Source organism: Prunus persica, chromosome G7, assembly GCF_000346465.2.
Source record: "Prunus persica cultivar Lovell chromosome G7, Prunus_persica_NCBIv2, whole genome shotgun sequence".
In the NCBI taxonomy this organism is placed as follows: Eukaryota; Viridiplantae; Streptophyta; class Magnoliopsida; order Rosales; family Rosaceae; genus Prunus; species Prunus persica.
In genome coordinates this window covers 7,373,983-7,389,294 of record NC_034015.1, presented here as the reverse complement: position 1 = coordinate 7,389,294, position 15,312 = coordinate 7,373,983, and the positions used below count along the sequence as shown (strand labels likewise).

At 35.0% G+C, this 15,312-nt stretch overlaps 2 protein-coding genes across 5 annotated transcripts; both read left to right on the top strand.

The window, feature by feature from the left end:
• On the top strand, positions 810-2,424 carry LOC18770954 (transcription factor ORG2). Of its 2 annotated transcripts, none has more exons than XM_020567856.1 (3): positions 810-1,158; positions 1,539-1,898; positions 2,010-2,424. In XM_020567856.1, exons 1-3 carry the CDS (start codon positions 844-846, stop codon positions 2,025-2,027), a joined length of 693 nt encoding a protein of 230 aa, XP_020423445.1. In that variant the 5' UTR covers positions 810-843; the 3' UTR covers positions 2,028-2,424. The 2 variants fall into 2 exon arrangements, with proteins under 2 accessions (XP_020423445.1, XP_020423446.1); XM_020567857.1 differs by having other exon boundaries at positions 1,539-1,920; positions 2,009-2,424.
• Positions 6,094-13,247, top strand: LOC18770103 (transcription factor ORG2). 3 transcript variants are annotated; one of them, XM_020567881.1, is made up of 3 exons: positions 6,094-6,442; positions 6,774-7,139; positions 13,210-13,247. In XM_020567881.1, exons 1-3 carry the CDS (start codon positions 6,128-6,130, stop codon positions 13,219-13,221), a joined length of 693 nt encoding a protein of 230 aa, XP_020423470.1. In that variant the 5' UTR covers positions 6,094-6,127; the 3' UTR covers positions 13,222-13,247. The 3 variants fall into 3 exon arrangements, with proteins under 3 accessions (XP_020423470.1, XP_020423469.1, XP_007203926.1); XM_020567880.1 differs by lacking the exon at positions 13,210-13,247 and adding an exon at positions 7,255-7,703; XM_007203864.2 differs by lacking the exon at positions 13,210-13,247 and adding an exon at positions 7,251-7,703.

Genomic DNA, 15,312 nt, shown 5'->3' with positions numbered 1-15,312 from the left:
ACATGGCATGTTATGCATGGCACGCGCTGTCTGCACTTCCAAAATCTTCTTAAATATTAATTAATTAATTTTGTAATTTTGAGGAAATTATATAATAATAATAAAACGATGTCAACCTTTGGTTTCGAAAGCCAAAAGCTTGGGAAGTTATTGTTTATATTAACGTTCGTGGATAAACTCTGATTGGCTTGTTAGATCTTGTGCCTGATCCGTCGTCTGCATAATTCCTATTGCAAGAAGAGACTTGTAAAAGATAATTCTAGACAAAAATTTCATCAACCACAAAATGGATCCTCTACTTGTTGAGGGTACATCGAAAGCGACTTTGCATAAGCTTATAAGGAATCAATTGATTTTGGAATGAAATCTCAATTTTCTTAATGGTATTAGAGAAGATTACTTACGTGTTAGGTCCAACGGCCACATAAACCCACACACGAGTATTTATTCACATCGAAAAATAGAAATTTTAGTTGAACAACTCCCCCATTGCCAATTGACCTCAACTTGATTTAATAAATGAAACGACTTTGGTATAGTACAGTTTTTACTTAACTACCTACAGGTTAATCCACCTGGATCTCTCTCCCAACAGAAGACAAGTCACACATGCCCACACACACACAGTGGAAGTTGCCAAGTCATTTTGCCGACCATGTTATTGTAATCTAAATTTTATTTATTTATAAACAAGCCACTTTTACATAATTAATTAAAATCAGTCACCCTCTACATTTAAATTTAAAAATGTCTCTGTGTATATATGTGCATATATATATATGACATGATCATTTTCAATTTCTGAGCAAACTAGACATTTACACATCTCCAAATAATCACATCATGTTGGCTTTATCTCCTCCCTCGTTTTCAACCACTGGATGGCCCTTAGAGGATTCCAAAAGTCATGACCAGAACTACTTCTACAGGGATAGTTTTACGGATCAAATTGCAGAGTCATTTCTTCGTATCCTTCCATCTCAGCTGCCACAAGTGGAGCCTGCTCGTTCCACACCATCCACAACTGCAAGCGGAGAGTACTCCGGCGTTTCCACGATGGTGAAGAAGCTTAACCATAATGCCAGTGAGCGTGATCGTCGACAGAAGATCAACCGCTTGTATTCTTCATTGCGTTCACTGCTTCCTGCAGATCAAATGGTACGTATGAAATTTATTAAGGCCACTCTTGATGTTTAGGATTGGATAACTCACTACGATACGAGGTATGTTGAAAGAAGAAACGGAGGCCAACTTCAAAATTGTGTCCAAATTGAAGGTTGAAGATGAATTAGTCATAAAGGAATCGCATTCTTTCTAATCCCCACAAAATAGTAGGATACCAAGACTTTATAATATATATTGTCCCTTCTAATCCGTGCAAAATGAAAAATAATCCTTCAACCCTCTCTTTATTTCTTGCTTCAACGTACCTTGAATCTTGTGAATTATCCAATTCTCGAGTAAATTTCAGTATGGACATGAGAAAGTACTGAATCGTACTCACAATTTCTGAAACTATTTCCATGCTATTGTTACAGAAGAAATTAAGCATTCCAAACACAATTTCACGTGTGGTGAAGTACGTACCAGAGCTCCAAAAGCAAGTGGAGGGACTAATTAGAAAGAGGGAGGAGCTTTTGGTAAGAATTTCTAAGCAAGAAGATCAGGAATTGCATGAAGAGAAGAAAATGAAAAGCACAGCTGGGAGCTCATTATCTGCCGTTTCAACTTACCGTCTTAACGACAGAGAAGTTGCGATTCAAATATCCACCCTTAAGACCCACAACAATCTATTATCTGAGATCTTGTTAAACTTGGAGGAGGAAGGGCTTCAAATACTAAATGCTTCTTCCTTTGAGTCCTCTGGAGAGAGGGTCTTCTATAATTTACATCTCCAGGTATTTGTTGTACTGCATATATGTTAGCTACTCATGCTGTTTAGATCATCGTCTGAATATGTTTTTTTTTTTTTTATGTTTTTTTGTCTATGCATTATCGGATTATACAGGGTCGAAAAGAAGTTATAGACTAGAATGTGAGAATTTAAGCGAAAAGCTCATGTCCTTCTATGCCTGAGAAAAGGAAAGAGTCATTCCCATAGCAGTTTTGGTGCTGACAGAATATGTTACCCCAATTGCTCTCTCCGTTCAATTGAAGTGTATGTGTATAGAAGGGCTACGGAGATATTAGTGTCAACCATGGGATCCCTTAGTTAATTTAAATTTATCTGTGAATGGACTTTGTTTTTAAATTATATTCATTATTTTCAAGGACACAAACTATGCATAATTGGTTATTTGGTCATTGAGTTTATTACATATTTAAACGTTGAAATATAATATCATTATGAAAGTATTAGAGGTATTTTTGCATAATTGTATATTGTTAATATTTTGAATTGATATGTGCTATGTTCGAGAGTTATTATCTATATTTGAATATGTGTAGGGTACATGGGATTGTTGAAAAGAGATTATGGATAGTGAGTGGGTTGTGATTTATGTTAGTTTTGAGTGCTATTAGCACTACCCTATGTATTATTAAGATTTCAGAGAGACAGACTCTTGGCCCACCACTAACAACATCGATATTGTCCCCAACTTAACCACATGTTTAGCAGGTGTGAGGTTTTATACAAAAGGTCTCGATGTTATTAGTAGTAGAACCATTTATTATATTTTGTATTTTATTTAGTCAAGTTTCTGATGTGAGACTCATATTCTTCAACACGCCCCCTCACATGAGACCACCACATAGTAGGTCACACGTGGAGTCAAGTCCACATCGGAGTCAAACATTCAAGCCCAACATGTGAGCATCACGTATTGGATAAGAATAAACATTCAAGCCCAACATGTGAATACAACTTCACATGTTGGGTAAGGGGTAAAGGTAAAGGCCCAGTAATTCAGGCCCAATCAATCCACCTGCTTTGATAGACTTGAATCGAACGGCCAAGCTGAAACCTGAATTTTTGAGCCCCAACTTTCTATAGGACCATCTTTATCTATTTTTATTTATGTTGAACTTCATTTCATTTGTAAACTGAAATTCTTTAGATATTCTCTGTTATCGCCATGCTAGGGTTGAATGTAAGGCCGGAAGCTACTTATATAAATTGCATGTTTATACTTTGTGCATGCTACTGGTTGGTGTTTATAATTGTGTTTTAACAAGTTGAAAATTTTGGGAAATGTTCATTTTTTAAGGGAGACTCTACCGAAATAAGTGGGTCTGGCATCAGTTTGATGTCGGAAATACCACAGGATCCGTCACGGATTCTGAAGAATTCGGGGCTGGTCTTGTCAGTTGGTGCTAGAATCTCATATTCCCAAAATACTATGGCCCCGTTTGATGGACTGAATTGGACTAGACTGGTTGGAATTGAGCTTGAAGGGTTGGACTGGAATGACTTGGATTGGACTAAACTTCAAATCCTATTGAGTTGTTTGGTAAAGCACTAGACTGGATTGGACTTAAGTTTAGTCCATTGTTTGGTACAAGGCCACACTGGACGACATTGGACTTCATTTCTTTTTAATTTCAAAATTAATTTATTGTTTATTAGATCATTTAACATCATAAAAAATTAATTAAAAAAGCATCAAATTACAGAACCAATATTTATAAAAACAATTATATAACCAATACATTCAAGGAGATTGGGACAAGTTTTTTTTTTTTTTAAACCCTAGCTGCTCTCTCCCTCTATGAGTCCTAAAGAAAAACTCCATAGAGGGGGGGAGGAGGAAGAAGTGTCCGTGCCCCTCCTCCCCCTCCTCTCTTCTCGTCTTTTCTTTTTAGGTTACTGAATAAGTCCACAAGAGCGGTTTGAATAGAAAGCCCCTTGTTGTAGTTTCTTATGAACCATGGTTGGATTGAAGTTCCCCATCTCCCCTTTTAATTTCTGTTCTCAATCAAATTCTATTCCCAAAACCCGCTCCCTAATGCTACTCATGTTCACTAAATTTAATTTTACATCGTCTTTGACGGAGGTTGTTGCAAATCACCCAATTGTTCTTTGGCAAGATTGTTGTTTTCGTTTATTTGTTCGCTCTTATGTGCAGGTAGATCGCTGAAAATTATATTTTCTCCATATTTGTTATGGATGCGGTGATGGATGTGGCCGCGACGGCGCTTCTTCAGGTGGTAGTGGTAGGGTTCGTCTAGGTTCATGGGTTATTTTAGGGTTTTGAGTTTGTGGGCTTCGTTTGGGCTTATGGTTAATTGTGGTGATATGGGCTAGTAGTTTTAGTGCAGCCTTTGTCCGTGTTTGTTTTGCTTTTAGCATATTAGTTTGTCGCCCTCTTAGGATTGGTAATGTCTTGTTGATGTCTTTGACTGTACCGTTGAAGTTAATTTAATGAAGTTTCTTTTTTATTTATATTTTTTTTTTTAAAAAAAACAGAGGTTGGGACTTCAATAAAATAAAAAAATAAAAAGGAGATTGGGTCATGAACACTCAGAGAAAAAAACTACAATACGAACTGCAATTTGGTTTCATTTACTAAGTTTTATGAACGAACAAACATAACCCATCATCTTTGATCAAATAAATAAATAAAATACAGAACCCATCATTGTAAAGAAAAGGGACAATGAATTACATAACCAAAATATTTATAAATTAAAAAAAACATAAATATGAGATTCTTTCGTAAAGAACAAGGCAATTCCGAAATCTGATTTGAATTCAGAGAAAAAAAGAGGTAAATTCTGATTTGGTGAATTCTTGAAGCCTTTGATATATGGCTTCTTGTAGGCAGAGAGAGGAGACAGGAGAAACAAAATTGCAGTCTAGTAAAAAAAAGATAATTTGAAACAAAATGAAAAAAAAAAAAAATTCTAGAGAATGAAACTATCTCATAAATGAAAGACAACATTCAAAAGAAAAAAAAAATCCCCAAAAAGACCATAGATCTCGAACTCTAACCCTGAAAAAAGAGATGGCAGTCATAAAAACATCTCAATATTTTAACACTTAAATAAAAAATTTAGAGTGAAATCTGAGATGAGAGACGAGAAATGATAGTTGAGAGGAGATGAGAGAAGATGAGAGAAGAGAGAATCAAAACAAAGAATTGCAGCTCCATAGATGCATTGAGGAAATAAATCTACTTTCAGAATGGCACAAAGAGGTGTTGAAGTCACGTGGGAGAAAGAAAAGAAGAAAAAGAGACGATGAGAAGGAGGAGGTGCTCTGCGTAGAATGCGAAAGGCAAAGGCGGAGGCTTCGAAACCCATGGTTCCGCTTGGGTTTATAAAACCCTCATTCACTGGATTGGTATATGATCAAAGCATGAGGCCCAACCAATCTCAAGGTGCATTTAGGCTCACAAAACAATTGATAGGATTTTAATCTATTTTAATTGGAGAAGTCTGGTCTAATCCACTCCACCAAACATGGCCTATATATTTTATAAAATAAAATTAATGTACACTTGATAACATTTTGCTTATAAAAAAAAAAACACAGTGGAAGCCAAAATGTCAACAAAGGGGACGTCATGTTTGCATGTCTGGATAACCTTAATTATATAGATATAGTTAAATGTTTGTTAATTAGCTTGTTATTAAAAAATGAGGAGCAAGAAGGATGCGCGCTCTCCATGCGATACACAACTTAAGCACATGGTATGTTATGCATGGCACGCGCTGTCTGCACTTCCAGAATCTTCTTAAATATTAATTATTTTGTAATTTTGAGGAAAGTATATAATAATAAAAAAATGATATCAACCTTCAGTTTCGAAAGCCAAAAACTTGGGAAGTTATTGTTTATATTAACGTTCGTGGTTAAACTCTGATTTGCTTGTTAGATCTTGTGCCTGATCCGTCGTCAGCTTAATCCCACCTGGATCTCTCTCCCAACAGAAGACATGTCACACATGCCCACACACACACGCAGTGGAAGTTGCCAAGTCATTTTGCCGACCATCTTATTGTAATCTAAATTTTATTTATTTATAAACAAGCCACTTTTATATAATTAATTAAAAATCAGTCACCTTCTACATTTAAATTTAAAAATGCCTCTGTGTATATATGTGCATATATATATATATGACATGATCATTTTCAATGTCTGAGCAAACTAGACATTTACACATCTCCAAATAATCACATCATGTTGGCTTTATCTCCTCCCTCGTTTTCAACCATTGGATGGCCTTTAGAGGATCCCAAAAGTCATGACCAGAACTACTTCTACAGGGATAGTTTTACAGATCAAATTGCAGAGTCATTTCTTCATACCCTTCCATCTCAGCTGCCACAAGTTGAGCCTACTCGTTCCACACCATCCACAACTGTAAGCGGAGGGTACGCCGGCGTTTCCACGATGGTGAAGAAGCTTAACCATAATGCTAGTGAGCGTGATCGTCGACAGAAGATCAACAGCTTGTATTCTTCATTGCGTTCACTGCTTCCTGCAGATCAAATGGTACGTATGAAATTTATTAAGGCCACTCTTGATGTTTAGGATTGGATAACTCACTATGATACGAGGTATGTTGAAAGAAGAAATGGAGTCCAACTTCAAAATTGTGTCCAAAATAGTAGGATATCAAGACTTCATAATATATATTGTCCCTTCTAATCCGCGCAAAATGAAATATCCTTCAACCCTCTCTTCATTTCTTACTTCAACGTACTTTGATTCTTGTGAATTATCCAATTCTCGAGTAAAGAGAGTAAATTTCAGTATATACACGAGAAAGTACTGAATCGTACTCACAATAATTTCTGAATCTATTTCCATGCTATTGTTACAGAAGAAATTAAGCATTCCAAACACAATTTCGCGTGTGGTGAAATACATACCAGAGCTCCAAAAGCAAGTGGAAGGACTAATTAGAAAGAGGGAGGAGCTTTTGGTAAGAATTTCTAAGCAAGAAGATCAGGAATTGCATGAAGAGAAGAAAATGAAAAGCACAGCTGGGACTGGGAGCTCATTATCTGCCGTTTCAACTTACCGTCTTAACGACAGAGAAGTTGCGATTCAAATATCCACCCTTAAGACCCACAACAATCTATTATCTGAGATCTTGTTAAACTTGGAGGAGGAAGGGCTTCAAATACTAAATGCTTCTTCCTTTGAGTCCTCTGGAGAGAGGGTCTTCTATAATTTACATCTTCAGGTATTTGTTATACTGCATATATATTTAGCTTATTTCTATTGCTGTTTAGATTCAATCCATTCTGATATGTTTTTTTTTTATGTTTTTGTTTATGCATTATCGATTATACAGGTAGAAAGAAGTTATAGATTAGAATGTGAGAATTTAAGCGAGAAGCTCATGTCCTTCTATGCCTGAGAAAAGGAAAGAGTCATTCCCACAGCAGTTTTGGTGCTGACAGAATATGTTACCCCATTTGGTCTCTCCGCGTTCAATTGAAGTGTATAGAAGGGCTACGGAGATATTAGTGTCAACCATGGGATCCCTTAGTTAATTTAAATTTTTGTTAATATATTTCCATGTCATTTCCACATATATTCTAGTAGTCGGAATCAAAATAACAGATGGATTCCTATTACGAACAACTTCACATAGAGAAATGAAATGTAAGTGGGGCACCACGCAAAATTAGGAATTCAACTCCATAAATAAATAACGTTATCAAATCCCAAGTCATGTTGAATGGCTCCAAACCATGGTTTCCCTGAACAATATAATACTGGTATTTGTGGAGGTTTCTTCCCAACATATCTGTGCTATGCTAACATTTTTGTTTTTCTTCTTCTTCTTTTTGGTAAAAGATGCAAAATCATTAGTCTACTTAAGTGAAATTTCAATTAGGTCTATTATCCTATTGTTTCCTTTTGAGGAGGAATCAATTTCATTATCAATGATTTTGCACTTTTTTTTTTCCAAGATCAATGATTTTGTACATAGCGGGAGCAAATGAAGCAACAAATTCAATATTTGCATTATAGAAAGTCTCTCAACAAATACAAATACAATTGCAAAGAATAACATGAGAAACCTCTAAGTCGCACGAAGCTCATGCAGAGATACTAGTAAACAAGAAAGTTACCCTAAAACAATATTATACACAAAAAAAGTTAATTAAAAATATTAAGTTAAAATATATTTACTAATAAATATCTATTATCTGATAAATATATTAATAAATATCTATTTTTTTATTTTTATTTTATTTTAAAAACACACTAGGGTCTCATCGTCACTCGTTTGGTGACATTTGGAATCTCAGTCACCCCCCCCCAATCCTATTCTTCTTCCAACTAAAATTGAAAATTTACCTTGTTTTCCTTGAATTTTGTTTCCGTATATAATACTTCCTTCCTTTACAAAGGAGAAAACAGGCAAAGCTTGGAGTCAGAATACAAGCCTTTTATAGCAGTTGAAAACTCATAGCAATTAAGGCAAGAGCGCTGTAATGTTTTTTTTCCTTCCTTTTTTAGCTCTGTCAACGAAATATATTTTCAAAAAAAAAATCAATGGGAATTAATTTGACACTGAAGAAGAGGAACGCTATTTAATATGCGAACTATATATTGATTGAAGGAGCTACCAAAACATAAATGATTCCATTCTTACTAATTAATTTATTGTTACATCAGCGAACTAAAAAGGAAAAAGAAAAACCAAAAAAACATATAGAAGCCACCAACTACTAGGGCTAGGGCTAGGGCTAGGGCTAGGGATAGGAGCTATTTCAATGCGAAAGGCATGGGACAGAAGGCACAGAGAAGGAAGAGGTGCCATGGGCATTGTCGCAGTAAGCATAAGACCTCTTGTTTGGAAGATCCGATTTTATGGTCACGTTGTCCATCACAATGTTTGTGCATCCGCCCCCTGCGCAGGCCAAAGATATGGCTTTCTCATCAGCGCAAGTTCCGTTTATATTTCGGTACGTCACGTCGCTAACTTGTACCGACTGCACAATCCACATTACACAATTATAATCACTCTAATTAGTTACAAATCATATCATATTGCTCTATTTTGAGAATCAATTTATTATGTTATTTTATTTCACCTTGCTTATGTCCATTGCTGAAGTAGGTTTAGCAAAATAGTGCTGGTCTATTATGATAGGATTTTTGGTGTCTTCAAATGTGATCCCCTCGAAAGTGATCTTCCTAGCATATCCCGAACCGCCCTTCATTCAATTCGTACAAAAATCACATTAGTTACAAAATCAATTAAGTTACTCTCGCTTTCAATTCAATTTTGATGCATGTCTCACTTACTTCCCATGTCTTGATTCTCACTCCATTTGTTGTCCCCTTGAAGGTGCAATTGCTCACTTGCACCTCTTCCACTTGACTGTATTCTCCATGTTGACCTAGACTGCCAATACTACATACATACATACACACACACACACACATACAAATCAGTTAATTAATTAATTAATAACTAAGCCATTTTCATGTAATTAAAATGAACGAATGATTACCTAATACCATGGCCTGGTCCGCATTTAATATCCCTAATCTTGATATAAGATGAACCGCTATTGATGGCAATACAATCATCACCTATATATATATATAGCAAAACAATTAATAATTTACGCCAATACCACCCATAAACTAAAACTAATTAAGAAAAGGTTTACCATATATAATTACCAGTTGCTATATGAGAAGATTGAATTGTGACTCGGGTTGATTGGGAAATATCAATTCCATCTGTGTTTGGACTGTCTTTAGGAGCCCAAATAAAGAGACCGAAAACTCGGGGGCCATTGCAGCTACAAATGCTTATATGGTTTTTAGGGCTATTGAAAATTGCCAGACGACTCAATTGGAAGCCATGACATTTGTTGAAATGGAGAGCCTGCACCACCATGCATTAAGTAATAAATATTAATTCTAACCAACAGTTTAAACTTCAATTTTAGTTGACAAAAAAAATAATTTACAGTTCAGATCATTAACATACAGTTGGTCTCTGGCAGCCTTCCCCACCGCAAGCTTTCCACCAAACGGCGCCATTTCCATCAATTCGACCTCCTCCATTGACCGATAGACCTTGTACCTTCGAAAACTGAATCCACATCTCCTTGTTTGTCCATGCACCAATGTTATTCGGTGCAACAATACTCCCTTGTATCTGTAAAACGTACAGAATTTATAAACAAAAGTAATAGCAATATTATTTTTAGTTTTTTAAGTTAATGTGAATTGTCGACATTTGTTTACCTGGAAATTTACTTTACTAGCCCTGCAAGGCCCTTCAAACGCCACAGCATTTAACAAGAATCTTTTGCCCTTTGGTACCACCAGGGTAAGGGTGCCTTGAGTTGATGATGCACACATAGCTCCCCATGCCTTGAGGAAGGCCTTTGAGTTTGAAAAAAATTAAACCAAGACACAGTTAAATAAGCAACTGGCTACAAGAAATAACCAATATAATGATAAATAAATAAATATATATATTACACATACTTTTGTATCATCTACTAGGCCATTCCCAACAGCACCATAATCTACCACATTGAAAGTATTTGTTTTTGCTTCCCACGCTTCCAAGAAGGCCTGCTTTCAGTTGCACAATCAAGAAGAAAATTCATTAGAAAATAGAAAATTTAATGAGAGAGAGAGAGAGAGAGAGAGAGAGAGAGAGAGAGAGAGTGAAGAGCTATGTACTTGTGGATCATATTCTTCAGTTTGGGCATTCGCACGATTGAATGAATCTCTTGTTTTTGGTCCAGTCTCCCATCCTTCTGGGAAGGCCTCCTTTTAGTTGCACAATTAATACAAAACATAAAATTAAAAAGAAAAAGCAAATTAGATCAATGGGGGAAAAAAATGGAAAACAAAAATAATAAATAAATAAAAGAGGATGAAGAAATAGTGTAAATATACTTTAGAAAAACCCTCATCATCAGTTTGGGTGTTGTGATGAACAGCACCATAATCAAACAAATCGAAATCATCTGGCGCGACTATTCTTGCACTACATGAACGATTAGGTGAAGCAATTAGCCAAATAATTAGGACCAAAATGGTGGCGGTAAGCGGGATCTTCATTTCTAATGGGTTTAGGGTTTAGGGTTTAGATCGAGAGACAAAAAAGGGCAAGGCTTTAGAGCTCTAGAAATAACTCAGATCACAGTGAAATGTTGGTGGGAGGAGAGCTATATATATAATGTGTATAGTGCATGCATGCATGTGATCAAACAACGTAAAATAGATAGGAAGAAAGAAAAAATATCAATCAATCAATCAATCAATTGAGAATTCAAATTCTTTCCTCTCTTTTTTGTTCTTGTTTCTTTCTTTTGTCAACCTTAACCGAAATACTTCTTCTGATTAATCAAATTTTCCATGTTGAAGGTAGAATCGCATCTCTACTTTTATTACATAATAATTTATAAAAGGTGAAACTAGATGAGCTCCAAATATTATGGCAATGATTTATTTTTAATTAATTGCATGTATATTCACTTAGGAAACTGATTTCCGAATCATTAGAGGATTGGTCAATGACTTTAATTGCTCCTTACCAATATTGGTGACATGCGATTTAAATATAGTAAAAAAAAAGGTGGAAATGGTAGATTACATAGGTAAAAAAGGTGGAAATGGTAGATTACATAGGTAAAAAAGGTGGAAATGGTAGATAACATAGATAACATGGTAAACAAGGTGGTATTGTATTCCAAATGCAATGATACCATAAAGGAATTATGCACATTAAGTCTCAAATTGAACCAAGCTCATTTGTATATGTGATTGTTTGACATTTAACAGGGGTCATTAAGAGCAGGTTGCACCTAAAGTAGAATAAGGTAGACTTCGAAAGAAATGTGACAAATTATGAATAAGGTTGCTCAGTTGTTCACCTGATCAATTCCTGATAAGGGGAACTGGCAACAAGTACAATTTCCAGAACTCACAAACATTCGTCTTCTCTTCTTTAATTTCCAATATTTTGAGCAGTTAAGTATAGCAAGAATTCTATAGTAAGGGTCTTATATATGGCGCTTAGGTGCAGCCCTATTTCTTAATCGTTGGATCAAACTAGTTAGTCGTTGGATCAAATTAATTAGCTTGATCAAACAGTTAAGATATATGACCTCACCTAAGGGTCATATATAAGGCCCACACTATAGAATGACTCCTAAGTAGGATGACCTGTGTTGGCGTATATTCCCTCGGCCTCAAACACTAGGTCGTAAGATTTGCGCAGCCAACACGTGTTACCTATAAATTAGGAACATAAATTAGAAGACTACATATAAGTTGGATACAAAAATAGATGTTACCTATAAAAAAAAATGTACATAAAATACTATTACACATTGTCAAAAATATGATAAAACACATATATATAATATACCTATGCAATAGCCAATAGAACAATATACCTACAACATATGATAATATATCTACAAGAGTATATCATAATAATAATAATATATCTACATTATTATTGTAGATCTCGTAATAGTTGACTTATAAATTATTTTTTACATGATTTATACTTCAACGGTATAATAGGAACAACTAGATAATTTAATAATAATAATAACAATAATAGATCTACATCAGAAAATACAAAAAAAGAATGTAATCCTATTTGGTAGAAAAGTTAAAGGACTTATATCAACAAAACAAATGCAATGATATATTCTCAATTTTAGACTTATTCCAAATTTTCTAATTAAAGTATTAATGTAATACTGATTGTTGTTCCACCAACAGTGAATCCTTCGTTATACTTCCATAAACAAATAACATTATCAAATCCTAAGTCATGTTGAATGGCTTCAAGCCTGATGTCCCTAAGCAATACTGATATTTGTGGAGGTTTCTTCCCAACATATATCTGTGCTATGCTATAGGGAATTTTTTTTGTTTTTCTTTTTTCAGTAAAATATGCAAAATCATTAGTCTACTTAGGTGAAATTTCAAGTAGATCTATTATCCTATTGTTTCCTTTTGAGGGAGGAATCAATTTCATTATATTTTTAGGTTAAATTTATCTGAGTAATGCTACACTTACCACATTATTATTCCACATTTCTATACCACATAATGTGGCATATCCATATCATATGCCACATCAATTAAATGAATGAAGTGTATTTTAATAAATAAAATTAGAAAAACAGAAACTAGTATTTTACATGATGTGGTATGTATACATCAGCTGCCACATCATGTGGTATAAAATTGTGGTATAAAAAATGTGGTAAAGACTAATATTATTCAATTTATCTTTGCAGATTGTAGAATGACCAAGATATGAAACAAAAAAAGGTTAACAAATTTGAACTAATCATTATGTACAAGAGCCTCATGTGTAAGCTATTGATTTTCGTGTAAGCTTAGATTGAATAACTATTTATTTTCATTACAAAAGATTGTGTACAACGTTCATATCTTATTTGAGCCCTTTAGCTACAGTGGAGTGAAATAAAGCTTCACTGACTCCCTATTTAGTTTGTACCAACATTGAGAATTGTTAGATTTTGAGTTTGACTCTTCCTAAAAATACTCAGGTTTACGGGTAGAATCCAACCATCAAAAGCCAAGGAAAACAATGGGCAAGCCCCAGTGGGAACAAATTCAAGTGAAACAGACTAGTCACGCATGTTTAAATTTGAGGTGGCATCAAAAGACCAACAATTTCATAAACACATCCTAAGAACAGAAGAGAGCAATCAACCGAGACAAGGCTTAGGAGGGCAACATTGATATATGAAAATGATAAAACAACTAGCAAGAATGTGCCAAAACAAAGGCACCTCAAAGAAACCTCCCCAAAAATTTAACGACCACAAAATAAATTAATCAACAATCGAAAACTCATATAGCACAACAAACTCGTAAGAATTTCAAGAATTATGTTAGGCTAAATCATTAAATGTGGGAACACAACTTATCAAGATGACTAGTCATAGACCAAAGTGGCATCATCCAAATACGACCATACATAAACACAACATCAGTGTTCAAACAAGGGTGTAAATGAGATAGGGAGAAGACAAGTGAGCTTTTGTGCTTGTATGATAAACCAATGGTCCTGGTTCTTAGAGAGTGAAAATTAATTTCACCAAAAGGCACGAGATCCCTATTAAGCATGTACAACATGACTTGACGGCCAGAGACATAACTAAAAAATAAGAGAGTGGTCAATGCTCAAGTACAGACCCTGGAAAGTAAAAAGTTGTGTTCGGAAGAATCGTGTAGATGACTAGTGTAGATGACTAGTCATGCAAAGCAACCATTCCCATCAAAGACCCTATGGAAAACAATTGGATTTTTCTAAACAAATGAAATAATGACAAACAAAACATGTTACCAAATGACTAGCTTTGTCTATCCAAATACTAAAGCATATTAAACATTTCAATGACTAGCTTTGTCCTTATAAATTAATGTGCACTCGAAACCATTATTCTTAAAAAACACAGTAGAAGCCAAAATGTCAAGAAAGGGAACGTCATGTTTGCAAGTCTGCTAATAAACTTGCAGGAATAAGAAGGAGAAGAAGAAGCGATTTGCGCTCTCCATGCGACAAAGCAGCATTTGCACGTGGAGCAAGTAACAAACTCTCACCAGGCCTCGTGTATTTTATTCATGACACGCGCATGCAATCTGCATTTGCAAAGCACTTCTTAATCTGCTTAATTATTTTTGCTCACTCTCTCTTCTTAATTTTGAAAAAGTCCAGGAACTACAACTTGAAAGTGATGTCAATTTATTTTATAGAAAAAGACGATAGATTGCATTCCTAATTCCAATCTAAAATACGGAGGAGTTCGCCAACAAGAGCTGTTAATTATGGCTATTATGTTAACTATGGTTAGCAAGTCAGTAAGTTTGTTACAAGTCTGGTACCTAGCACGTGTATTAGTTAGACAGCTAAGCTGTGTGGTTAGTCAGTTAAGCTCCTCTGTAATCTGTTTACATATAAGAGTGGGCTATGCTTTGTAAAAGTTAGTTAATAATCAAAACTCAGAAATCCTTTAGTCTTCTCCATTTTTCTTTCTCTGTTTCTGATATCTCTGGAATACTCTTCTTCTTCTTTTTTGTTATCATGGTATTAGAACCAAGTTCATCTAATTCAATATGAGCATTCAAACATGTATAATACCCCACATAGTCAGGAAATTGTTTCTTCTGTACTATGCCATCCCTAAGTCTAGTATGCATGGGATGAAAATTAATAGGATTAATTAAGAGGTAAAGAATCAGACAATGAAGTACGGAAGATGAATGCTCATGAGGAGGTGAAAGTGGCAGATGATGATCACCTAAAGGGGAATAATGCACCTCTGGAACAAGAACTGATTATGAACCACCTAATGGTTGCATAGAAGGAG